Source organism: Aphelocoma coerulescens, chromosome 5, assembly GCF_041296385.1.
Source record: "Aphelocoma coerulescens isolate FSJ_1873_10779 chromosome 5, UR_Acoe_1.0, whole genome shotgun sequence".
Classification (NCBI taxonomy): Eukaryota; Metazoa; Chordata; class Aves; order Passeriformes; family Corvidae; genus Aphelocoma; species Aphelocoma coerulescens.
Window position 1 is genome coordinate 30,484,146 of NC_091019.1, and position 26,748 is coordinate 30,510,893.

Below are 26,748 nucleotides of genomic sequence, written 5' to 3' on the forward strand. Positions count from 1 at the left end.
AATTTATTGGAGAAATGGAAAAATTTCTTCAACCATCCTATTCCAAAGTACAGCACCCTTAAGAAAACACTGCAACCTTTTGTTCTGTGCTCCTGCATGTTCCCAGGCAATGCTTTTTCTAGGACACTGAGACCTTTACAAAGATTTCTGTTCCACAGAGCTGGCTTAAACACACTCAACAGCAGGGGACATGGGGTTTGCCCTCTCTGCTACCCTATCACAAGATTCTGCTCCCTCCTTTGCCCTGGATTTCCTGTTTATCTGCTGCTGTCCTGAGCAACCTAACAAAGAAGGACACCTTTTACCTTCACAGCATTATGGTGCTTGAATTTTAAGTTTCATTCCTCTTGGAATCACTGCAGATATAACATATGTGTTAAGGAAGTGACTGGAGATGCTGTCAGAAGATCTGCTGCCACACAGCAGTTTGCCTTTGACACTGCAAGGGCAGACAAAAAAGCAGATATTTTCATATGAAGTCCCTGTTTTCTTATGAGAGAATGATATCCTGTTAGCCATTTTATGTTGTTCCTTCACTACTTCAGGATTCAAAAATCCAAAACAGAAATTATTATAAAAATCTTCCAAAGTATTTTCTTTGAAAAAATTAAACAATTGTTTCCTTATACAACAGCATCAACAGCAAGTGAACTTTTGCAAGATCTTAGTTGCTAAGCACTTAGCTGAAAAGAAGCTTCAGCTAGAGAAGCTTATCACTCACTTAGAACATGGTCATCATCTGCAGAGGAAAAGAAATCCGTATGATTGTGAACGAAAAATGAGCTTTATCCCTGACAATCTAGCAACCCCACAAATGGAAGACTACTTTATCTGTAGTACCTGTTGATGTGAGTACTTGGTCTTGCAGATGCAGGCAGTGTGCTCTTTTTCTAGGGTAATCACAGTTGACCAGATCAGAGGCTGAAGCACCTGGTTAATTCACTTAGTCCACCTTAAAACCCAAAGGTTTTTATAAACTCTTTTTAAAATTATTCTATTGTAGGGACAGTTAAAGCAAGGTGATTGTGATTCCAGTGTGAGTCAATTGAATTCACCAGCACAACTCCCAACTCTTACTAAGATTGCAAAAACCACAGTTCTTGACCTTGGAAACTTTGTCACTTTTGATTTATCAGTTTAAATGAGTTTTCCACATTTTTAAGATTCTTTAGGAAGTAACTGGTATTATCTTGCTCATCCTCCCCTTGATTGGGTGGTCTGTAGTAAACAGTAAATATGAGGTTTTCTTTCTTGGCTCAGCCCCTGATTTTTCACCCACAAGCTGTCAACATAGTTGTCTCTGACAAGTGTACTTAGGAAAAACTGTGAAGAGCATGTGAGCAAAACTAATATTTATGAAAAGAGGAACACATAAAAAAATGTATAAAGAATCATACCCGTCTATAAGCCCTTACATCCTTTCATAAGACAAACCTCCTGTCCTCAGTTTTAAATACAGAATCGGTACATTCAGTTCGATGTAAAAGCCATAAAAGTAACAGTGCTTGCTTGCCACTATTCTGCATTACATATTTTTCAACTGCATAATTCAGTACTTTCCTGTGGGCTTTATGCAAGGTAAGGTGAATCCCATCCCACTGCACAGCAGCATCTGACATTACTTTATTAATTCACATTCATAAGTTGTTATTAATTCACATTCATGACTGTTGACGTTTCTAAATTACATAGACACAAAAATTCCTTCAACAACGGTCTGGGTGAATTACAAGCTGAAGTGTAAGGAAAAGATATCTAACTCAAACCCTCCAAAGGAGCCTTCCTTCCTCTTACACAGAAAGAGGAAGGTGCAACTTACGGCATTTTCATCATCTCATGATGATCAAACTGTAGGAAGTAGTAACAAAATCCCACAATGTGCTTTTATTGTCAAATATAAAAACCATTTATTTTTATTTATTTATTAATTCAAAAACAAATTGTTTACCAAAATAAGCTACTCAGTATTGAATTTCTGGAAGACTAAAAGCCACTAAAATCCTTGAGAAGGGTAGGAAGGAAACTGAAACCGTGAATGGCGAAATGGAAAGCAGGTAATGACTGTTCAGTCCTGAAAGTACATGGGCATCAGCCAGTAGCAACTTGAAAGCAAAAGGAGACATTTTCTCTCTCAGTGTGTAATTTTTATCTGTGGAGTTCTGTGTAAGATTATGTGAATCATAAAGGTTCGTGAGGTTCAAAAGCAAGAGATAAAAGTACAGAAGGAATCTGTTTTCTTGAACACCAACACACCTTCGACAAAAAAAAGTGCATCACTCAGTAAAGTCTGGAAGATTATTCTCCAGATGCTTGAGCAGTTTGAATACACCTCCCAAATCATCTGGAATCAGCCACTGTCACTTGAGATACTGAGCTAGGTAATTCCTCACTCTCCCCCACACGAGGAAGCAACATCTATGTAGTACTGTACATCCCTTGAGTTTTCATCAGAGCACATAAGCTGGAAGGAGTTTTCAGTGTCAGCAGGTGTGCTACTCCCTCTCCAAGAGGACAGTTTCCAGCTATTCACTTTCAGTATTCTGTCTTGAATCTCACGGCTTTTGTACACTGCTGCCTCTCTGAATCCTCAGCCCTAGAAACTGCTCATGCATTTGACTTATTGATGACTTTCTTCAACTTCCTCCTTTGCAGAGCCAAGTTTAGGGTTTTGAGGAGAGTGTCCTTGTTGTTCAGAATGTTGTAGCGATTCACTTCCACTAATCTGCTGAAATCATAAGGCTCAAAGGTGAAATTTAGTGTACGGTAAGGGGAATCTTTTGACTCAATGATGAAGTCACCAAAGGATTTCTCTTCTTCTGACTCACGTTCAACTCCTGCAGCAAGAAAGAAAGAAAAAAAAATCACAAAAATCCTTCTGCTGGGGTAGAATGATTTTAGTTGAATTCTGCTAGGAGGATATCACAGATAATTCTGTTGAAACTTAACTTTTCCTCCAAAGCTCCTCCTCAGATATTTCAGCTCCTTCCAAAATATTTTCAGGCTGAAGTCAAGGTATTATTACCCTTTCCATTTCCACCAAAATACAGTACTAAAATACATTTTCATTGTGATAAAATGTTTAGTTCATCCGCAATTATTATGCTCAAAATAGGAAATATAAAGCTCAATTCTTCTTGGAAGTGCTATTCTACACTGAAATAAAGGTCACACCTTGAGTTCAACTGATCTTAGCAGCACCCTGCCACTTAAATACCAGTCTCGAAAGATCAACATTAAAGTAGTTTACTACAGACACTTTTGCTTGTTGCTGCCATAGAAATAGCAGTCTTGAGTCACATTCAAGCCTAGCTCACCGAAACACTTTATTGTCAATGAGGATATGCAGCCAGGGCCAGGCAATCACTACAGCATTAACACAGATAAAATTAACAGCATGCCTCACATCCCCCTCCACCAGTCCTGCATGTTCTTTTCTACCTATTACAAAGGTCTTGTTCAGGATGCTGTTTCCTCCCCACATGGAAGAAAAAGGACATTGATTTTTGCCTGTGTCTTCTTAAAGGTCTCCCTGTTGCTTCATAGACTGAGGGGGGTCTTAAAGTCTATTTTAATCACATTAAATGAAGCAAGGATCATTTATCAGTTATCTCATACTACAAGGGCACAGGCCACTTAACACTGAGTTACATGATCTGACACATATTGGTCCCCAACACGTCACTGCTTAGTGGTTTATTCATATTCAAAAAACAAATTATCTTCTTATTTAATTTGATTAATAGTCTTTTCCCATATATTCAGAGTAATCAGAAGTAATAGAATCAGGTATCAGGGCAGAAAGGTTCAGAAAGAACCAAAATTTAGACTAATTCTGATTCTTCCAGACTTTGGATAGCAGGGGGTGGGGAGGAGGGGCCGGGTTTGTAAGCCTCTTCTCTCATCCTGTGCTTCAAAAAAACTAGTGGAAACTGATTCTGCCTTAAATGTAAATAACAATTTAATAATTACAGAGTAATATTAAGAAGAATGAAAAAAGGACTGCCTTCACTGAATTTTCCATCAGCACACACAAACAATTGTTAGAAGAATGCTTTAAAATGCAGCCTTCTTACCTGGAGCTTTGTATTTCTGGAAGGTGTCATTCACCAGTGGGAAATGCAGTACAATAGGAGCCCTCGGATTATCATCATCCACAAACATGTAACACTCTTTTGGCTTCTTTTCATCTTCCTCACTAAATTTGATTTTCGGAAAAGGAATTTCCTGCTCCTCACAGTATTTCTGAGTCAGCTCTAAAACCTGTTATCAGGAAAATAGATAATTGCAGTAGAACACCAGCAACACTTCTAAGATCATCTAACTACAGTCCTCAAAGGGGAAGAGACTTTAAAAAAAAAGACAGAAACTCAGCTTCAAATCACCAGAAACAATTTCTCTGGGTGGTAATAAAGAAGAATGAAGAGCAGAACTGCAACAAACATCAACAGATTGCAGCTGAAATTTTTTATCCTTTCCTACTCTAAACCTACTCACCTTGACGTTTTTGCACTTAAAAATGAACACTTGTATATACAGAATATAACTTGTTTGCATGAAGAAAATCACCAATAGCCACTTTCTTTAGAAGCATATATCTAAGTAACAATGATCTTATGGACCAAACAAATCCTCTTATTTTACTTAGCAATCTGTTTAGGCTTCTGAAAATTTTTGAATGTTCCTACAGTTGTCAACTTTCTATTTTCTCAGGACCTTCACAGGAAAAAGCATAGCAAAATAACGTTTGAAATGTCCTTTCATAGGAAGACAGGCCAAGAGAGGTGGGCTGTTCAGCCTGGAGAAGAGAAGGCGGTAAGGAGACCTTACAATGCCTTCCAGTACTAAAAGAGGCTTACAAGAGCTGGAGAGTGACTTTTCACAAGGGCATGTAGTGATAGGACAAGGGGGAAATATACTTAAGCTGAAGGAGGGTAGGTTTGGTTTAGATATTAGGAAGAAATTTTTCACTGTGAGGGTGGTGAGGCACTGGAACAGGTTGCCCAGAGAAGTTGTGGACTCCCCATCCCTGGAAGTGTTCAAGGCCAGGGTGGAAAGGGCTTTAAGCAAACTGGTCCAGTGGAAGGTGTCCCCACCCGTGGCAGGAGGGTTGGAGTGAGATGGTCCTTATGTCCTTTCCAACCCAAACCATTCTGTGATTCCATGAAAGACGTAAGGATTTATTTTCATTCATTTGTCCATTAGTGTCTGTATTCAACTTCAACTGATCTGCTGCCATTGTGAACATGATTCTGTGCTTTTATGTTCAGTCATAATGCTGAGCTACATCTCTCACCTCAAATGGAGCTTCCCAGGAAAAATTGAATGACAAGATAACATCCACATCCCTCTCTGGCTGAAGTACCAAAGGAAAGGGAGAGTTGATAGAAAAGCCACCATCCACTAAATACAAGCTCTCTTCCATGGGAGTCAGCTGGTTGGGAAATGCATCCAGGTGAGTACCTGTAAGACACTCCAAGGTACACAAGTAACTATATTGATTCATTACACATGTCTTTGTAGAAGAAATAAACAAAGCTCCTATAAGTGGTATAAGAAGAAAAAAGACATTCCAACATGCACCTTCATCTGAGACAGACCTGGAAAGTCTGATGATGATCTTGCCTTAAATGACAGAACAAATACAGTTCATCTAAGTTTTTGCTACGGTGTAGGAAGGGATATATTCCCTGGCTTCAGCAGAACTAAGTCAAGCTCCCTTATGTTCCATGACATTGGGATATTACATAGTGTGTTAATATTTTATGATAGTCAGATACGTATAGACTCATTTACCTCTCCAAGTCACAAATTTCTTGATGTTAACATAATCTTTATGAAGATACAATCCCTTCATGAAGTTGAAGGTCTCTCCACATGTGACCCGGGACTTGAAGAAATCCTGAAAAATTTGTAGCAAGGGGCCCCCAGGTATAACCAAGCGAGTCTTCAGTCGTGCTGGGTCTCGGAAATGGAATCTTCGGCAGTCATCTGCAGCAGTCACAGAAGGATGCAGAACATACACAAAATGCCAGCTCCAACATTTCAATCAGACCTTTTCCTACAACATTTAGACAGTTGTCCTAAGGCTGAATTTGTCCTCTAATAAGGGTATTGTAATGAAATTTAAATGAGTTGCATATTCCATAGCTGGGTGATTTACTAGCCCTGTTTAACAGGAAGAGCATTACTCATGAAGCATTGCCCTATTAATTTCAAACCCACACAAAGAAACACTTGCTACCAAGTGACAACCACTTCTGTCACATAAGACATCAGTCAACCACACACAATAGCATTTATATTACACAAAACCAAAAAGGGTGGGGTGGGGTGTGGTGGGGGAACCAAGGCTGGAAAGGCAGAGGGAAAAAAAAATCTCCTCTTCCGCTATTTACTGTAAGGTTGTAACTATGCACATGAACAAGTCTCAGCCTCTAAAACACTTCTTTTTCTCTGCAATGAACAAATGGAGATCAATTCATAAACATACAACCATCTTATCCAATATTACAAAAAGCAGGGGGAAACTGAAAGCCTCTTTTTCCACCTCCTGCTTAGCAATCCAGCTTCTATTCCTCCTCTTCTCAGGATTACGATGCCTGCACTTCAATGGGTTTAAGACAGCTCCCAGAACTAGCCCAAATTTATACTCAAAGTCAGAAACAAATTCTTTTTAAAAAAAGGAAGACAAAGTGTACTAAAGAAACAATTTCTCTCTTCACTGTAAGTATGATCAATGGGAATAACACACAGTAAAAAAGATGTGTCCCAATCCACCCTTTGTGCTAATCTTGAAAACTACATACAGCACACTTTTACATCATATCTGTGATCACTACAAAACCAGCAATCTTTTGAAAAATCCAACTATTTTCATGGATGTTCTTACCTACAACTTTGATAACATCTTTGAAAGAATCTAGAAAGCTCAGTCCTATACCAACCACCTTCAGGCAGATATCATCCAAGCTTGCAGCAAAGGCACTGCCCCACATTCCTGCAGGGAAAATGTGGCAGAATTTAACACTCAAAAGGTTTTTCATGGTATAACCAGAAGGCCTGTAATTCAGCTGCCATTTTTCATGGGAGAGGGCTGCCATTTGATCCCTACTATTCTAACAGTTTGAGTTAAAATCTTGGCATTAATCACATGACAAATTATGATGTTACAATATAATGCAGAAATTTTTCCAAGAGAAAAGCATAGAAAATACAGCAAGAGAACAGGAAGACCGACAGCAGACATTCTTGACAGGCAGCTACAACAGAGTCATCTTGCAGACTCAGGACATCAGACTGTAACATTATGAACCAACACCTAAAGCTCTGGAGAAAGATTTGACATATTTCACTTCTTCAAGTTCTTTTGGAAGGGAAAAAAGGCATGGACTTGCATTCATAAGTCCCCAAAGCAGCAAAGTTCCTTTCCATCTCCTTAAATGAAAATTTAAGCATTACCATAAGATCATACCTTGTAGAAAACAAATCCTGGGCTCTGGATGTTTCTGGACAAGCCGTCCCATGAAGAACTCACTGTCAAAATCCTCTGTTCGAACAAAAGCTCCGTATTTGCGAAATCCAACTTCATAGGGAGTGAACTCACACCATTCTAAGAACAAGCCAACAGGATATTTACTCATCTCAGGGTAAACATGAGTGAAAATATTTACCTGATATCTGTTCACACAAGGGAGAAAGAAGCAACTCTCCCTCCACTTTTCACAATCACTATGGATTTCCCTGCCCCTCTTCTCTAGCCTCTATGTACATATGATTAACAAAAACTCTCACGAAGGCTTTAATTCCGTCTTGCTCCATCTTGACTTTGTTACTATGGAGATAACCTGCCTATTCTACTTTTACTTTAAACCATTTTGATGGCTCCCTTTCCATCCAAAGTGGAAGCTACATTATTTTTCTCAGCTTTTCTTTGCACTGCCTACCATTTCCCAGAAACTCCTACAGTACTGACTTGAAAACTCCATTGACCCACTGTGTCAGACTTCATTGTCTGCTTATCAAAGTGTCCCCTCATGCTTGAAAGATTTCCACAGAGAGCTGAAAAAGAAGGGTCATCCAGTCTAACTCCTGGGCCTGCACAGAACAACTTGACAAAACACAGCATGTGTCTGCAAGCATTATCCAAATGCTTCTTGAACTCTGGCAGGTTGGATCAAATTGAATTCACTGCCATACACACACACTCCTCCCGAATAAAACAAACAAACAAATCCCATACTGGTACACAGATGGACACAAGCATTTGTGTTCCTGTCTCACTCATCTCTCCCCACTTGTTGCATCATGTTTAAAGTTTCAATGAAGGACTGGTCTTCATATTTTTACGGTAAGAACTCAGGCCACTAAAACATACAATTTTGATGATGCATACTACAAGGTGGCCAATCCATCACTTTACACGAATCCTGCACAAATATTATGTCTGAGATTATAGAAGAAAGTGGTTTCCTTACCACCAAGGACTCTAATTCCTTGATTCAGACAGAGATACATGTATTACAGGAACCTTCTCAGCTCCTGAAAATCTCAGGCAGTTTCTAGAAAAACATGGAGTGGCCAACAGTTCTGAATCTCATTTCTGCATTTTAGCCACAATTAAGACATTTGCTATCAGAATGATAATACTCTGCCAATCAGTCTCCTATTGCCTCTTGCAGTACCAACTGCTGCTTGAGCTGTATCTCCTGTTATCATCTGCTCACTACCCAAGGAACTGATGAAAGGAATTTATGGACTTTAGCAAACAAAAATAAATTTCCATGTCCATACCTGCAAAGTCACCACTGCTCATATTAGGTCTCACATTGACAGCTGCATAGATAGGATAAGGGTTCTGAGCCCATTTCACTGCTTCTTGCTGATCAGACAGCTTTGATGGATCTTCCTGGACACAAGCAAGGAAGGAGGAGCACACTCAAGTCAGGTAAGTTCTGTACCCATACTTTGATAACTGGAAGCTGTTGCTTAGCATTTCTGATTAACAACACTACTAATTCAAAATCCCTTTTCCCCTCCACTGTTCAGACATATGCTTAGATTTGTCCAAAATATTTCTGCAGCTGCATATTTAGAACGTTTAATGTTATTAATAAACTAGTTACCCTTCTAATTTCCAATCTCAATTACATAGAAAATACTGCACAGTAACTTCATTCTGCAAAACCACATCATTCTGTCAGGTTTAACCTGCCCAGTACAAAAGCTATTAATTTAATAAGAATCTTTCCAAATAAACTCTGTATTTTTCTATAACACTGATCCATATGAATTAAAAATTCTTTCCTAAAGAAGATACTATGTTTATTCCACAGCACTGCTTATACCAAAACAGCTCGCAAAGGTGGAGAGTATTTGGTTTCTTGACTCTAAACATGTGTGTGGGTAGATTCCCACTTGAAAGAGACGCAGCAGTAAACATTCAAACATGAACTCTTTTACCTTCTGTTGTAGGAAATATTCCACAATAAGGCCCCACAAATCTGTAAAGGAAACCTTCCGTCCACTGATCTCCATCGCATTCAGCTCCTTAAAATAGTATTTCAGTCGTTCTGGGGAAAATGCCCCTGCTTTGCTGCTGGACACAGTACTCTGAGCTCTTCTGATTGCATCTTGAAGGTCTTTCTGTGACCAGTCAGGGTCTTGATACAATGTCGATAAACACCTGAAAATGCTTTTATTAATATCATCAGTAATAAAGACCCTTGCGTAAACAATAATTTTAGCTAGTTGTAATTACTGCTGCAGCCCTTGAGAAGTCTAGCTAAAAGAAGAGTAAAGAATTCATAAATAAAGGATCTTTGAACTCTAAAATGTGCTGAAAACCCTGACACCTACAGGACATCTTCATTCTGATTGCTAACCTCCCTTCTAAGGATGTTCCAGGAAGCCATGCTAGCTACGGTAGCACCCATGAACCAGTTCATAAACATATGTTAACTCCAGAACATAACAACCATGATAGGCTGGCTGATAGCAAGGGTGCAGCATGCAGCAGTAGAGGTCATAGCCTTCGTCAGAACACAGGTCTGATTAAAGGAGCAGCTAGTTTGGACCATTGACTATCCATCCAAACAGATGCCTACATTTCTGTGGAAGTGTCTCTGAATCAAAAGGGGTGGAGAATCAGGCACAGAGGGGTTAATTTACCACACAAAGCTCTGGAAGGAAGGATTCCTTCCTTCAGGATACTGTCAGGTTGCACAACTCCTCTATGAAATTGTTTCCAAAAACAAGGGATGACTTCATCACAAACTCCAAGAACCAAGCGACTGAAACATTCTAGCCACGTCTAATATTGCAGCACATTGCTCCAGTCCACCAAAGGGCAAGACAGTGCTCTGCCTCTCTTCAGCCACTTACACCATTTTGGAAGGTGAGGGCATAGTGGCCTGCATGGACATGCTTCCAGCAACTTGCACCACCTCAGTTATCTTCTCAGCAAGAGCAGGGGAATGAGGAAGGCTCTTTGAGTGCTCTGAAGTAATACACAAAAGTTTCATTCGTGTAATACATGCTAATATTCAATTGTCAGACTTGCACAAGCAGCAGATTCATAAATTTAGCCAGTAGCTGTATGGGTTGGACATGAATCTCTTAGACTGCTCAGGATCACCAGCAGAACTCACAGGTGTAAACTGGTAAAATACTTGACTTGCTGTCTGCCTACAGATGGCACAAATGTAATTTTGGCTCTATTTTGCATCAGTGCTACTACCTTCACCTCTAAGTTTCTGAATCAACACTGCATGTAGCTTACCAAGTAGAGCCAGAAATCCCACACAGGTATATAGCAGCATCCAGAAGGCCCAGCTGCTGCAGCCCAGCTAGACTGCCATAGAACGATGTCAGTGCTCTCATCCCACCTCCAGACCCCAGTACCGCTATGACGGGAACCTGCAGACAGCAAACTCAGGAGTCACAACCACAGACTTCTGATTGCCAATAAATTGCAGAACTAATCCAATTTCAGCCTCATTTGAATAAAAAAATCAAGATAAAAATCTCTACTTTTATTTACATTTCAATTTCAGGCTTGATTTCATAACTTTTTTCTCTATTTTGTAATTGAAATATATTGCTTACTATAAAGCATAGAGGGGTCATCTTAGGGACAGTGGCTTACTGAAATTGTTATGTATATTATCACACATTTACTTTCATACAATACACATTTAAGAGGCAATTATTCTTAAAACAGCAGCCAAATACCACCGAGCAACGTATCAGGCTATGTAGATGTAAGTATCCTCAAATAAGCAATTAAGAATCTATTCCTGTGGTGTGAGTTTCATTTTAAACATTCTGAAACAGACTTTCCCATCACAATTCCAAGCCCAAAGCCCAAGATACAAGAGTTCAAGTAAAGTACTTACATTCTGAAATTTTAGCATTTTGTGTTCCACAACATACACATCCCCTTCAAAATTTAAGAAATATAACAACATTTGAGACTCCAGAACTGAAATGTACCGGGGATGTATCTCACATTATAGTGAATGAAAACCATGTTTTCTGTTGGTTACAGGCAAGGATTCCTGCACTGCCTAATTATCAGCCAAGTGTAAAGGATTCTACCAATCTCACCACAGCACTGGGCCCAATACCTCATCTTTTGGAGGGGATTCTTTTAAGCCGAGAGTCTTCCTCAGTGCCTCAGAAACTACTTTCTTCCTTTTGTCCAAAAATTCTCTCTCCTCCTTACAGAGATCAAAACCCAGACGTATATCAAGATCCCAAGTGCTGAAATAGAAGTTAAGAAAAAACACCTTGAAAATTTGGAGGATTTGTAATCAGCATGGAAAACCAATTTTTATGAACACACAGTCTAGGTGCTGATCTGAATTGGATCACACTCTCAGGTGAAATTTTAGAGTATACATCAGTTATTTTGTACAACAAGTTTTGGAATTAAAAATTAAAATTCTCCATATTGTATTTCTCCTTTAATGTTTAAATTCAAAGCTTCTGTCAAACAGTACTCAGATTAAGCTTCAGGAATTTCACAAAGGAAGAAAAGACTCTTGGTGAAGAAGATTGTATGAGGAGCAACTGAAATCACTGGATCGACATGAACAGTGAAATGAGGGGCAGAGCATTTTAAAACAGAAGTTTCTGAACTCAAGAGGTGGAAGGGGACAACTGAATACCAATTAACTTCTTATGAGTTTGTAAAACAGGAGTAGGATCTTCAGTTGATGACTGGATACCAAATGACCCTATCAACTTACAAGCCAACTGCTTGGTTTTCTGTAATTTTTCCTTTTTACTCCTTTCTTGCACCCTTTATCTATTTTGTAGTTCAAGCTCTTCACACACAGAGATGTCCTTTCCTATCTGTCAGTACACCACTGTACATATTCTGGGAAATATCTGTGCCTGACAAAACTACTTAATATTTACACCAACAGCTATTTTACATTTAAGTATTAGGAACACAAAATTTGTACAGATCTCAGCAGGATTAACACCAGTCCATTAGACAGTATCTGCAGAGTGAAGAGTCGCAGCCTTCAGAAGAAAAATAATCAAAGATATTTTTCTTTAATCTGTCCCAAGAGATCAATGAACAGACCTTCCCAGAACAGCAAGGAGAGTCACTCAGTTCCTTTACTATGAGAATAAAGGCCTTTCCTGATTTTCAAAGGAATTTGGGGTTCCCACTCACCTCTCTTCAATTTCCAAACTCATATCCAAACTTCTTCCCTGTGAAAAGAGAGAACACATCTTGCAATTGATAGCAATTACACAGGTGGAACTACAAAATGGAGGTTATGACATCAACAGAGTCACCATTTACTATCCAGACTGACAGCACCCTCACCCACAAAACTGTATCTCTGGAACACCTTTCCCTTGCACCTATTTCAGACATTTTTATTGGTCTCCGCAGAAAGCAAAAACATACTCAGAGAGCAGTGTGAAAATTATTTCTTCTACAAGTGTCCTGCTTTTTTCCTCCTCTGATATTTTTCTTTCACACCCTGAAAAGGCTTTTTGCTTTGGAAAGTGATGAACTTTATACTTTATTTTGCAAGACCCAACCATGAAAACATATTTGGAAGAATTTCACTGGGTAATCTCATTACTTCATTCTAGACATCCAAAAAAACAGCACTCCTGAGAATCCCATGTTGCCTAACTTTCCAGACACCTAAAGGCAATGGAGGAAAAGGTTATCTCATGCATGTTAAAGCAAGAGCAAAATATTGACATTACCTCTCCCAAAGAAACGATTCTATCAACTTTTTCTCCAATAGGAAGGGAATTAACTGGTACAGTCCCCAGTCCCAGAACTGTAGTATGCTTTTCAATATCAGGGTTCACGCCATCCTAACAAAAACCAAAATCTTATTTGAGATTCACAGAAAAAAGTGAAAGTTATGACTTCCATGTGTCAAAACAGCAAGCAATTCTTAATATCACTATAGCTAAATCTTTATGAAAAGTCCAAGGCTTTTCAAGGGCATCCTGCTTTCTGCTTGACAGGTCTTTGCAGGGGTATTTCTTCCACTCAAACAGTTTCTTTGTTGTTTTTGTTGTTTGGGTTGGTTTAGTTTTAGGGGGGTTTTATTTGTTTGTTGTTACTGGGTTTTTTTAATATACCTGTCTGTCACAACCAAAAAATCTTCAAGTACAAAATTTCCCCCACGAATAGCTGTGTTCTGGCATGCGTCAGAAAACTCACAAACAAACTTGTGTTCCGTCTTCAAAGCAAGATTTGGGAAAGATACCAAAAAAGGCAACATTATTAGACATACATAAAAAACACCACAAAATAGGAAATAAGATAATCTCCTCAGGGACATGTGGCAGCATGTAATTTTTAAAGAGTCTTCAAAAGCAGAGTAAATTAAAGTTTGCCAGGAAATGTTTGAGTTTTCTGCCATGTAGCAATTGGTAAGATCTCTTAATACAGAGCTCTGTGCAGACTCCTAAATGTAAAGAGGGATACTGAAAACCCCTCCTATCAGAGGGTAACACAGAGCCTCCAGCTGTGCTGGAGCCCCCACACCAAACAGAGGGCTCAGTCCTCAGGAGGACACTGCACCTTAGAGAAAAAATGGGCTGTCACCCTTCTCACACCACAAACTGAAGTCAAACCAGGAACTACCCACAGGTGTCTTCAGACCAGTAACTGCTGTCCTGAGTCCAATGTCCCTCTAAGCTCACTCTCCTCTTCCTAACTTGCATGACATGCATTTAGGTGCAGGGCAAGCAACACTACCACATTCTTGGCACTATCCTACATCTGATAAGAGAGAAAAGACTGAAGACTTGTGTGCTCTATGCCAGCTGTTGAAGGAGTATGTTCTCCTAGTTACCAGGGTGGTTTGGCTGAGGTTCACCACATGGGGCAATCTCCATGGTTGACTTCTACAGTGTTTTTGCCTGCCTGGCTCTGAGTTTTTCACCACTCAAGTCCAGCTCTCTCTCTTCTGCTCATGTTTGCTGCCTAACAAACCCCCTGGCAAAGCTATTCTTCCATATCCTTCTTTGTGTCCTCTTCTCCACAGCTGCCTCTAGAGTAGTCAAGATCACCATGTGCAATCATGCTACCCCAACTGCTGTGGGGATAAAAAATGTCATAGAATAAAGAGTTTCCTTGCTGTCATTTTTGGAGAGTGAATATTCAGTCACTACATGGGTACCTGGAGAAACTGCAAAGAAACAGACAAAGCTAAATAAAACTCTGCAAGTGGCAACTGATCTACAAGTTTCTAATAGAAAAGACTTCCTCTAGAGCACCTAAAAAGATGAAAGTTGTCTTCATGTAGCAAGCATGTGCAGAGTCAGATTTTTTTAATCCCTGAGTTTGAACAGGTGTTAAAATTTTGGGGAGGGCATACTCTTAAGGTAATTTCACCTCCTTATACAATGTCAAAGATCCAATGCACAGTCTGACATTTTTAAAACAAACAAACAAAAAATAGTAGCATGTAAAAAACAATGATAGAGAAAAACTTCTCTCTCTGTAAACTTTGTGGAATCAGCATGGATGCTTACCTGTAGGACAGATATGGTTTGCTCCAGCTCCACTTGTAGTTCTGGACACATTTCCTTATCCACATGAAAGACAAATGAGGTTCCATAATCCTTCTCATTGTCTGGTGTCCAAGGAATAGACAACTGCTTTTGATATGCCCCTGGGACAGACACCTTGACCTCACAGCATCCTGCGCATTACAAAAAGATGTTTAGGAGCCATTTTTTGAAAATCATGTACTTATTAAGTGTAGCTGAGACTATGAAAACACAAGCAAAAACTTTATTGTGTGGTACCCAGTAGAAAATACCCAATATTATTAATTATTGAAAAGTAAAAGCAAAATTACTTTAAAAGTCAATATTGTAGTCAGTAAGTTGAAATGCACTGTATAGACAGAGAATCAAGTCTCCCCTCTCTCTCAAGGAACAAACATGTTGAAGAGTAGTGCTGACTTAAACTCTCCAAGCAGCCCTACCTTGCTGTTTCTCTTTTGTGTTTTCCTCTTTGTTGACAGTGCCTTGCAGTGTCAAGCAAGGATGAACCTGTGAAAAAAAGAAACCAGCTCTGGTTATACAACTTCTAGCTCACTTCTTTGTTGAAGTTTAATTCACCTGCTACATTAGTTGTAGGTTTACAGCTGCAAGCTGTTCAAAAAAACATTAAGCATTGTTTTGTTATTTCAAATAAAGACCAAGTTTTGTTTCAGTAGGACAGGATTATTTGCTCTTGTTCCAAAATAAAAACCACCCTTTTCGTTCAGGTACTGGGGGGTTTTTTATACAAGCAATACTTCATAGTTACAAGTTACACCTTGGGTTTTTTCTGGTTTTTTAATTTTTATTAATGTATGCATGAGTACCTATTCAGAATCTGTTCAGATCCAAGCAAGTACTTCATAAATTTCTGTCCCACCTTGTCTATGTCCTCATGAAATTCAGTCTCTTACACCACTGAGCCATCAGCTTACCCTCTAGGACAGTAGATGAGATATTTAATTGGCCACAATTCCCCTAAAAGATAAGAAACTACTCCACGGCTTGAATATAAGACTGATTTTCTAAGGGAAATTGGAACACAAAAGCTTCCTTCCTATGAAATAGTTTTCAGAACTGTGTTGTTAAATGCCACCAATTTTTCAGGAGAAAAAATTTGAAACTCTACATTGCAACCATTATCCTTTTCTTCTTACAAAAAAACATGACTCCAGTCCCTTTTCCTTCAAGGGAGAAAAGAGGCAGTAACATCTGTATTTTTAATGTATAACACACTGATTTTCTTAGATTGATTAACCAAAAAGAACAGGGAGTGATCCCCTACTTAACAATGGCATTGATAAAAGCTTAGAAATAATATGTGTTAAAACAAGAGGGACTCTGCCTGGCCAGGGTCTAGGCTAGAAAACACAGTACAATTGTCAAGACTCACTTGCCTCCTAAAGACATTTTTTACAATTTTTATAGCAGCCTTACAGGGAAACAAACAAACAAACAAACAAAGACCTCAAAAAAAAACCCTGCACCTTTCTGTAAGTTGGTATCAAGTTTAAAAACGGAGGAAGATTTTTATACCAACAAATTTTTAAAAAAGAGAGAGGTAGATCCTGGAGAGAATAGGAGCTATTTGGAAGCAGGATTGTAACTCTCAACAATCCTTCTCCTCTTGCTACCAAAAACTTATCTTCAGGAGTAAATCACAACACACATAATTCTCGCTTCCATGTACTCACCACAAGGACTCCATTGGTCAGTACCTCTGTAGGGGCATCTGAGCTGTGAAAGCAAGAGATTTATTGTAAGTGATGACTGGTTTTAATTTTGCTTCATCCTACTTCACAAACTAATTGGCTGAATAAGCAGTGGGGTGAAAAGGTCCTCAGTGTGGGAGATGCAGACAAACACCAAGTATATTTCCCTTCACAAAATAATGGGGGCTGGGAAAAACTGAAGAAAAAAATTCATCTGCAAATATAAGCATGTTCTATAAGATCTCCCCATCTCAGTTATTTTGATAACCTAGAGAAAAACTGAACTTAGATAGACTATCAGATCGATAAAATATTCATTTGTGTATTTTGCAAGGTTAACTGAAAACTTTCCCCTCCTAAATAACTAATCCATTAAGTGTTCACTTACTTCCCATGAAGTCCAGCAAAATTTTATTTCTTTTTTGGTACCCCAAAATTTTGGTATCTGGAGCATTAAGGATACTTTCGGTCAGCCATTAGTGAATCAACTCAAACACCACAGAGAACTATAAAGCATTAGCCTTTTTATGGGCTGTCCCTGCACAGAAAATGCAACTGACAACATATCTGCAGAGCACAAGTTCATTCAGCTCTTCAGGTAAGACTCACCATTTCTCCAAGTAAAACTCTACATCCAGCTCTTCATTAGCCTTTGAAAATAAAAGTCAGACATTGGTGACCCTTGATCCTGAATATATGAGACATTTTTCCAAGAGATTGAGATTTTCTCCTGTTACATAGTTATAGTAACCTCCTGTTAAAATAACAGGGTTTCTCCCTTTTATAAAAGCTCCAGCTAAAATTTGAAATGGTTAAATTTAGCCTTTCGTTTTTGTTATTTAAACACCCCTCTCCCTCTGGACACGTCCTATATGGCCAGACACACCTATATTTGAAGACAAAAGCACACAGAAGTGAGAGTTTGCTCTCAGATCCATTACTCTGCTAATGAGAGAACAAATCCTCCTCTGGCTCAAGAACCACTGCAGCACCATCTCTGCAAACAGCTTCTGCGTGAGGCTTTGGGCTTCCTCCCGTTTCCTATTTCAGCAGCCTGCACTCTTAGCTCCTCGCTGTCTTTGTCCTCTACAGACTTTGTTCCAGCCAAAGTCTTTTCTCCTCCCATAGCATACAGCAAATATTTGATATCAGACCTAACACAGCTTTTAAAATAACAAAGTAGAAGCCAATTTGGGTTATTTTCTTTGGGGAAGTTGAAATTTTCAGTCCCTTAACTACAGATCAAGATGACTTAAGCATTCAGCAAATGGACAGAGTTAGTGGGAACAAGGGAGTTACTAAGCCTCTTTCCATGATCATAGATCATTTGGAGTGCCTGTGGCACTGTCCAACACCTCCCTGTGAACTGCACACCAGTTAGTCTGCTTCTGACCACACCAGCAGTGCTGAACCCCAGTTTCTCAAGAAAACACATCATTAGCTCACCTTTAACCCAGACCTATTGTAGCAATGTGTTTGTGGCATTACAAAATAGATCAGTCTGGTGATGTGGCTTTACCCATGTAAAACAGGCTGTCTTCTAAGTCCATAAACAGGGGCACAGGGCTTGAGAGCAGCTGATACACACCAGTGTCATCCACATGAAGCAGAGGTTAAATGTACTAAACATAATCCCGATGAAAAAAGCTTCTCTCAGGCTTTTTACTTATTAGATATAGTGGTAACCTTTGCAGCAATGAACTTGGTTTTTGCAAACTGATGATGAAAAACTAAATAAGGCAGTCCCCACAATGATTATGGACTGCAAATGCCTTTCATTTTAAAACCAGCTTATGCTCCTCTAAGTCTCATGAAAAACTAATCCCATTTAAAGATGTTTTAACATTTCTGAAAGACAGCAGTAATCCCAAATTCTATTTAGCTGGAGCATCCCAAAGACTGTGGAAAACACACACATAAAGTTACTAAAGAACTTGGAAACACCTCAGTTGACAGTAAAACCATATGTGCTGTCATCAGTCATTGATTCATTTTTCCCTTCTGTCTTCTCCAACACAGATAAATCCAACAGCAGGCACTGCCAGATTTGTGCAGTGATGAGCTGCAGCCACTCCCAGCTGAGCCAGGGACTCACCTCGGGGTTCAACCTGAAGGTGCGCAGCAGGGGCTGACCCGGCTTCATGCCCCCCACATCAAAGACAATAGAGGTGAGCTCATCACTCACAAGGACATCCTTATCATAGAGGGTCAACTCCAGAATGTTCTAAAAGCAAACAGAAACAAGAAGCCTAAGAGGAAGGGGCAGAAACACTGACAAACCTGGGTAGCTGTATACAATAGACACTTTGTGCATTAATCAACACCCTTCCCCTTTCCCAGTCCTGAGGAAAATCAAGTACTCTCAGCAGGGCTTACAGCATAGTTAAGCAAAAAATGCTCCTAGTTGACACCCTTTAGCCAAAGTATTTTCTCAGCTTCCCAGCTAGAGGGAGGCCCCAGCTGAACCGTGGCAGTATTCTCCACAAGCTCCACGCACAGATTCGCCTGAGGAAGCAATAGCAGTTTCCACTCTTTCAGGATGACTCAGTCCAGGATGTCATAGGGACCAATTGCTTCCTGCTCAGCACTGTCTCAGAGCTGGTAAATTCAAGAGAAACTGAAATATACACAATGAGGGCATACGGCACCCAAATAATAGTCTTGCAGCAACTAGTTCTCAAGGAGACAAGACTGAACTTAGAATTGTGCTGGCAGTCTCCAGCAGTAACCAGGCTGAGGTCTCATGAGCCTGGAGGGAAAGAAAACGATCCCACACTCTGATGTTTAGCTTTCAGTTTTCTTACCAGTCAAGTCAACTACCATTCCACATTTGTCACCAACCAAAATGGTGACAAATGGTACTGAAGTACACCAAGTGTACTCCAGTGAGGGGGATATTTTCCTGTTAACAGACACCTTATTCCAAAGCCTGGGATGTTATTCAAAGCAATAGTGCCCCACTAAAACTGATCTCTTAAAGTACAGTTTCCTCCCCCCTACCATTAGTGTCTACTTTGAGAATGAATGATGACAATTATTAAAAATACTGTATTAGGTCCTACATAGATAGTAGATGTACAGTCTCTATCCAAGAGTGTGAATTTGGTTTTCTCAATCATAGGAACTGATGGAAAAACTTGACTGAATGAACTAAGTGGCAGTGAGTAGAAATTTAGCTCCTGTGAAAGAAGCAGCAAACATGAAATAGAAACTTGCTTAATCAAGGAATTTCCTTGAACTCCACCAGGTAGTGCCATAACTTCCCTTTCCGAGCTGCATCACAAGGACGTTTATGGAAAATTCCAGCTGCAATTTACATGAGAGTGCAGTTAACCACAGCAGTTTGTATCACTGGACATGCACAGTACAGCTTTTTGTACCACTGAGGACAACTGACACCTTACAAGCAACACTAGTTTTGAGGGTAATAAAGAAGCCTTGGTTTTGAAGCCAGTACAAAAACACAAGTATCCAAGGAAGGCAGTATCAAAAGGAAGCCAGTACAAAAACACAACTAGTCCAGCCGGCTCCACAAAGTGTCCTTACCTTGACAGCGCTATGGATCCTGTACTGGAAAGTTTCATTCCATTCTGGGTTCTCAGAGTTGTCAACAACCTGAGTTCGGGAGACTCTGGGAGATGCAGTGGGCAGCTTTAGTTCCACATAGCAGTCTGCCTTGGACACTAGAGCAGAGAGTGAGAGACAGGCACCAGAAAAACTTTATTCAAACATACTCCTTCCCTCATTTTCTAGATCTGATTGCATCATAGAAAAGTGCAAATTTAAGGCTGGACTTCTAAAGCAAAATACTTTAATGAAGTAAATGTCTTTAAACAGAAGGAAATTGAGTATTAGGTGCCTATATTTCTTTTTTCTGGTTCATCCAAATCATAAATCCCTTAATAAAAAAGGATACTATTTAAAATGAGGAAGATCAACTTTTAAAAAAAGATTACTGCTGATACCAGACCCATTGCTTCTTGTCCTGTCACTGGGCACCACTGAAAGAGCCTAAGCCTAGTAAAGTCCAACATGACAACATCCACCACTCCTATACCCTTGGTTTATTCTGGCCAGGAGCTGGGCTGACTGTTTCCATTCCCTGAAAATAAATGGTTGTCCGAGAGTCCTTCTTTCTTCCATTTAGGGCCCCTTCAACAAAGCAAGTATGGGGACCATTCTTCACTCCAGCTGAACAGACAGGACATAGAGAAGAACTCTTCACAGCATAATTCTGGCCCTCAGCCTCTCAGGAGGGTTTTCTGTTCCCTGAACAGCTATTTGGCATTCCAAGTAGTTTGATGTTGGATACCAGATATAAACTTAAGGCAGACTACCTTACTCGATTTAATCTGAAGTAATTTAATATAAATGACTTTCAAAGATCCAAATGCCCCATTCAGCCCTGAGATCTTTACACAGGTGTGTAAATGGAAGGGAATATATACCATACTATCAAAACCAGGAAGAGATAAAAAGCAGTTTATCAGTCAACCACCTACTTCCTTTGGAGTCTGCAATGACAAACAAATAGAAGGTACATGAAATAAAGCACTGCTACAACTGAGAAAATAAACCTTTGAAAGCTGGAATTAAAGATTTCTACTTCCAGGTTCAGGAAGACTGTTCAGCAGAAGTCAGGGTGAAACTTGCCATAACCAGAAGGCTGAATCCAGAGAAAGGGATACAGAATGGGCCACAGTAGAACAGGTAAAGGAGCAGGGAAGCAAAACACTTCCAGGACTTATTTGATCTTGTTCTGCAACTGCTTAATCTGCAGACTGGCCTCACATAAAGTTTTAAAATTGATGTGATGTGATATAATATTCTTTATGTTATAGATATAATGCTTTCCATGAGAAGCTTTTGTTGAGACACAAAGGCAGTGCAATGTGCATAGGGAAGAGGCTTCCCACAATGCTCTCTGTGCTAGAGGTATGCATCGAGGAACCGACATGTTTTTGTAATACCTTGAGTAAATACTTACACACATCTGTACCCTTGATGTTTCTGGCTCGGAGGACTTTTACTGTTAGGTTGTAATAAGGGTGCTTTTCCCGCTGAAAAGAGAGAAACAAGCTCAGCATTTAGCTCAATTGCAATGCCTATTCTGTAACTACACTAGTATTAGACCAGAGAAATGGATCAGAACCAGCCAGCCCAAAACAAGATATTAATGAATCAGTTTAGGAACACATGTGACACTTTCAGTGTCCTGGAGGACGACTAAAGGAGCCTAGAAGGAAACTCAATTCCCTTTCAGCAACGCAATGAGGGATGTCTTACAGTAACTCCTCATGGACTTCAGAAAACAAGGTCCTTATTTAGGAATTCCTCTAATTATAGATCAGTTTTTAATTGCTTTGTTAGTATATTCTTGGTGAGCTAAAGTTGCTCAAATACATTCACGACAGCTAGTTTAAGAGTACTGGCCAAGGGCACAGTAATGCTTGAGTAAAAGCAGACGTGGCAAGAATCGTAACAGCAGGGTCTGAAGTCATAGAAGGTATATGCTGTTTACAATGAGAAAAAAACTCCAAAACAAAACATTTTCTTGCCAAAACACTTTATGGCAGTTTGAGTAAGAAACAACAAAATTTAAATCCATTTTCATTCTGGACTGTTACTGGTATCAGCACTCTAAATATGCATGTCACTTTACCAGCATAGATAAAAATGTAATCCTTACTCCTGAAAGCTTCTGGGAGATTATTTTTAGAAAGTAGTATTAGTATCTACATGTCAGGACTTGAAGTGGAAAAAAAAGTCTGACTAGATCCTAGAATATCATGAAGGAGAAGTGGGGGGAGGGCAGGGGGCAAAAGAGAACAGCTTGAGGTCATTTAGTACAGAGACTGCACAGAAGTAATTCTATAAGGCTCAGGAACAGAATGGGATTCTGCCTCATTTTCATCAGTTATGACACAATCCTGGCCAGTTAAGAACTTTTCCTATTCTTAAATCACATTTTCAAAATGCTTTGCACAAATGTTCATTACTTCACATTCGTAATTTCAACATGGCTGGCTTGAGACCAAAATTTAATTTTAGATACGCTAAGTATTCACTTACAATTAAATTCAACAGGATCTTCACTTACAACAAAATACTGCAGATTGAAAAATGATGCACTGGAAGAGGTTGCCCAGAGAAACTGTGAATACCCCATTCCTGGAAGTGTTCAAATCCAGGTTGGATGAAGCTCTGAGAAACCTGGTCTAGCAGAAGGTGTCCCTGCCTGTGACAAGGGGGTTGGAACCAAATGATGTCCGAGGTCCTGTCCAACCCAAACCATTATTTAATTCTATTATTCTTGAAATATTATATAAAAAATGTAGGCACTGCATATCACTAACTGGGATGTCATAGAATCCAGTGAATCCTGATTTGTTAAACTCTTCTCGAATGTTCCTTATCTGATAAATACAATTATACTACGTTTGTTAAGCAGTCACATCCTTGGTGAGTTTTCCTTATTTTTCATCTCTTGGAGATACTTGCCAGCTTTTGCAAAACAGGCTTTGAACAACACAACAAAACCAAGGCATACATAGTATACTGAACATTTTTGTATTAAGTAAGAACCATTCACCCTGACCAACAAGCAAAGAGCAAAAACTACATGAGTCACCTAAGATATCTCACACACAGATACCAATTAAACTTGTGCAAATAAAATCCAGTTATTACTAATCTTAAGGGCCACTTACTTGCAGAATTGACATATTGAAGATGCTCATTCCTTTATTTGTTTCTGTGAACAAGACATGCCTTCACATCGAATTTCACCATGAGTTCCACCCTTCAGATGCTAGTTTTTCCTCTTTAAACCTTTCCTAATCACCTTTCTTTTATTCGATCCCTGACACTAGTTTCTCAGGCAAAGGCTGACCACCTTTCCACTTCATCAAGTGGATTACAGAGTGAATGGATTACAGAGAGAAATTCAAGATTGCGTATGTTATTCTCACCAGCTTCCTAAAGTTGCTGCAACTCTTCAATTTGTTGAGACATGAAGCTACTTAATTACACCCCCATGGCTGTGAAAGCAATCCTCACTCATATAGCCTGGCTATCAGCTGGAAATCAGACACTATCAGCAGAGGGAACACAGAGCACCATGAAGATAGCCTATCCCTCTTTTATGGCACACCATCTGTCAAAAATGTACTTACATGCTCAAGAAAAAAGTCCTTTCCAAATGTCTCTAACACCTTTGATTTGCAGCCAGTCGTTACACAGATGAGGATACATTTTCCACACCCAGATCATAATTTAAGGGCATATGACTCCACAGAAATTCCACTGTGCTCCCAAGCCTGTGCCATCAGTTATGCCAGAACCTTCTCTTACACTGTTTGCACTTATTTTTCAGCAAAGGCACAGCAAGGTCACAGAGTGTTGCCAGGTAAGCTCACAGAGTAAGGAAGCATGGGAGTATCAGCTATGCTCTATCTGAATGATCAGGGAAAAGGCAGGCAAGAAATCTGTATGGGAAGTGGGCAAGGAATAATGATGACAGCTCTGCCTGTACCAGCATACATGACAGCACACCAATGTATGTGACTGATGCAAGCAACTAACTTCTGCTTTGCATTTTAATGATTTTTCAGAATCACTGCTTTTCCAGAGCTCAGGAGTGCATCTAAAGCAAAAAAAGAAAAGCCCCCTTTAAATCCTAAAATGATGGTACAAGGCTGAATTTTCACATACTTAATTTACAACTGTCTGTACCTTTCATCTAAACTGAAGATGCTGATGCAGCAGGAAGTGACTGTAAAACAACTCATTCCAGCTACAGGACCAAGTAGTCTTTACTTTCATATAGTCCAGGATACCTGCCCTTATACAGTGGCATGTAAGCGCTGGGATCCACTCCACAGCTCTCAGTGCATGCAGAGGACTCACCATAGGCCTGCCAGACTCATTACAAAAAAGTTGTCAGAGCAAATAAAAACATAACTTCTAAGACATATTTCGTGTTCGCAGCTACTGGGAAAATCAGGTAGCTCAAAGAAATGTCCAGTTTACCAGTGGAGCACTTTCTCCCCATCTTGTTCCTGCTCCCAAAGAAACACTGCTGCCCATCCTTGTGGCCAAAGCATCACAAGTTTGCCTTTAAACCCCAAAGCAAACCCCTGACTTTCCTAGGCACCCCTTACACTGTCCCTCCTCCCTCAGGAGTATGCATCTGCAATCATGAAAGGAGCCTAAGAACCACAGCCTTCTAGCAGGCAGGATTTACAGTTAGCCAGGAGATGAGCAGCGCCAGCAGCTCAGTAACACAACAGCAGTGGCAAACACCAGGCTCACTCTCAGTTTATTGTCATTTGCCTTTAGAAGCGAAACTGAGGCTAAACTGTAGAAAATTAGAGATCTGATCATGTTAAATTCACCTACAAAGCCAAAAGGCTGATCTGCTGCCCCACCCCTTGCTCAATTACTATCAGTTAGTCAATACAAAAATCTCTCCCTACGGCCAGCAAAATTTTTATAAGCAATGTTAATTATTTTTTTATTTAAATAGTGAGTGCTTGAGGAAAAATATATCCAGTGGCTTGCAGGTTAATGGAGGCTAGCACGAGTCTCTTCTAACCTGATCTCCCAAGTACTAAACAATAATATTAAAAAGTCAAAAAGATAATTTTTCTCACACAGCAAGCAGAAGTGCAGAAAGGTATACAAGCAGCAAGTTGTCTTGTGACAACTAATGGTCACCTCAGTTTTAAGTATTATATTGAGGGGTTGGCATGATAGGACACAACAAGGGTGATCAGCTTATAGATCGAATCTCCAGCCAAAGGCTCCTTCACAAACATTTATCTTAAGACAAAATTGACATTATTGGCCCAATCATCCTATACAATGAAACCGTTTCACTCCAGGGACAAACACGTCAAAACCACTTTATCTGTTGTGGTTGCACTGCATTATGAACGGGAGCTGAAGCCATCATTAGTCTTTGTCTACTTCAGATCATTAATCTCTGTAGGACAAGATAGAAAGGAGAAAAGAAGGCAACTGTAATCAAGGATATTTTGCAAGAAAACACATAAGCATGAGTTTGTCTCTACTGATGAAAAGAGTATTCTGTACTCTCCCCCCAAAAAAGTACTTGGCATTAGCGTCATTCTGCTCCCCAAAACCTGACAAAACACAGACCTGCTCTGGATTTCCTCACGCAGACCCTAAATTTAATAAAAGTCTGAAATCTCCATTATCATTAAGGGAAAAGTCCAGATAACAATAAATATTTTAATTCCTGTGCAATGCAGGACTGGTTTTCCCCACGTGCAGCAACAGGAAGGCACTCCCAAGCACATCAGCTAAGGAATGCCATCTCAAAGACAGCACCGCGAATTGCCTTACCCGCCAATGATAGAACCCAGTCTCTTTCCTCTCCTTCCTTTGGAAAAGCACCGCTGCCAGAAAAGGCAGCACTCGGGGTGGAAATGGGCCCCGCAGCACCTCATGGAACATGGGAGAAACGTCCTGCCGTCTGCAGAAAATCTGACAGGGAAACCCGGAGAAGAAGGAGAGTCCCCGGACGCCGGGCTGCGAAGCGCTCTTTGCCACAGGCTCATCTGAAGTTTTGCGCAGGGCTGGGCTGTGCTCCAGCTGTGAGAAGCGGAGGTGTGGCCCACACTTGCCAAACAAGCCAGCTCAAAACCTCGCTGGCAGGTTTTTCCAATATTGCTACAAGATAAGGGCAGCGAAGCAGCACCAAACTGGGAAGCCCTGGGGAGGAGGAAGCACTGCTTTGTGATCCAGCCGTGACATCAAAATCCCCAGTCCAGATTTTCTTGGAGAGTTCCAGCAACCTGATGTACAACTATGGCCATTTTAAACCCTTTCCAGAGCTTCAGCACAATCTACCAATATTTTTAAATAGAAAGAATCTGGCTTGAAGTAAAATCAAATTTGTCACTGACTGCAGCTGTTCAGTTTCAGGGAGGCCACAGCAGCAACACCACAGTTTGGTCTGCCACAAGATGCC

At 40.0% G+C, this 26,748-nt stretch overlaps 1 protein-coding gene across 3 annotated transcripts; it reads right to left on the reverse strand.

Moving 5' to 3' along the window:
• Positions 1-1,952: 1,952 nt before the first annotated feature.
• PLA2G4F (phospholipase A2 group IVF) lies at positions 1,953-26,231 on the reverse strand. 3 transcript variants are annotated; one of them, XM_069015977.1, is made up of 20 exons: positions 26,121-26,231; positions 21,739-21,811; positions 20,298-20,434; positions 18,847-18,975; positions 17,361-17,401; positions 16,734-16,776; positions 15,483-15,549; positions 15,025-15,194; positions 13,237-13,350; positions 12,686-12,723; positions 11,625-11,760; positions 10,778-10,914; positions 9,460-9,682; positions 8,791-8,905; positions 7,472-7,609; positions 6,890-6,997; positions 5,794-5,988; positions 5,294-5,460; positions 4,074-4,260; positions 1,953-2,834 (listed from the first exon to the last, which is right to left on the reverse strand). In XM_069015977.1, exons 1-20 carry the CDS (start codon positions 26,229-26,231, stop codon positions 2,605-2,607), a joined length of 2,559 nt encoding a protein of 852 aa, XP_068872078.1. In that variant the 3' UTR covers positions 1,953-2,604. The 3 variants fall into 3 exon arrangements, with proteins under 3 accessions (XP_068872078.1, XP_068872077.1, XP_068872080.1); XM_069015976.1 differs by having other exon boundaries at positions 9,460-9,691; XM_069015979.1 differs by lacking the exon at positions 1,953-2,834 and having other exon boundaries at positions 4,177-4,260; positions 5,294-5,431.
• Positions 26,232-26,748: the final 517 nt, after the last annotated feature.

Bases quoted from the DNA above. Each gene is read 5' to 3' on its own strand.
- PLA2G4F (XM_069015976.1), bottom strand. From the start codon at position 26,231: ATGTTCCATGAGGTGCTGCGGGGCCCATTTCCACCCCGAGTGCTGCCT. The intron at 16,777-17,360 runs GTGAGTCTTACC...TTGCTTTCACAG, and splicing joins GAGTTTTACTTGGAGAAATG to CTCAGATGCCCCTACAGAGG. The intron at 6,998-7,471 runs GTATGATCTTAT...TTTTCCCTGCAG, and splicing joins CAGGATTTGTTTTCTACAAG to GAATGTGGGGCAGTGCCTTT.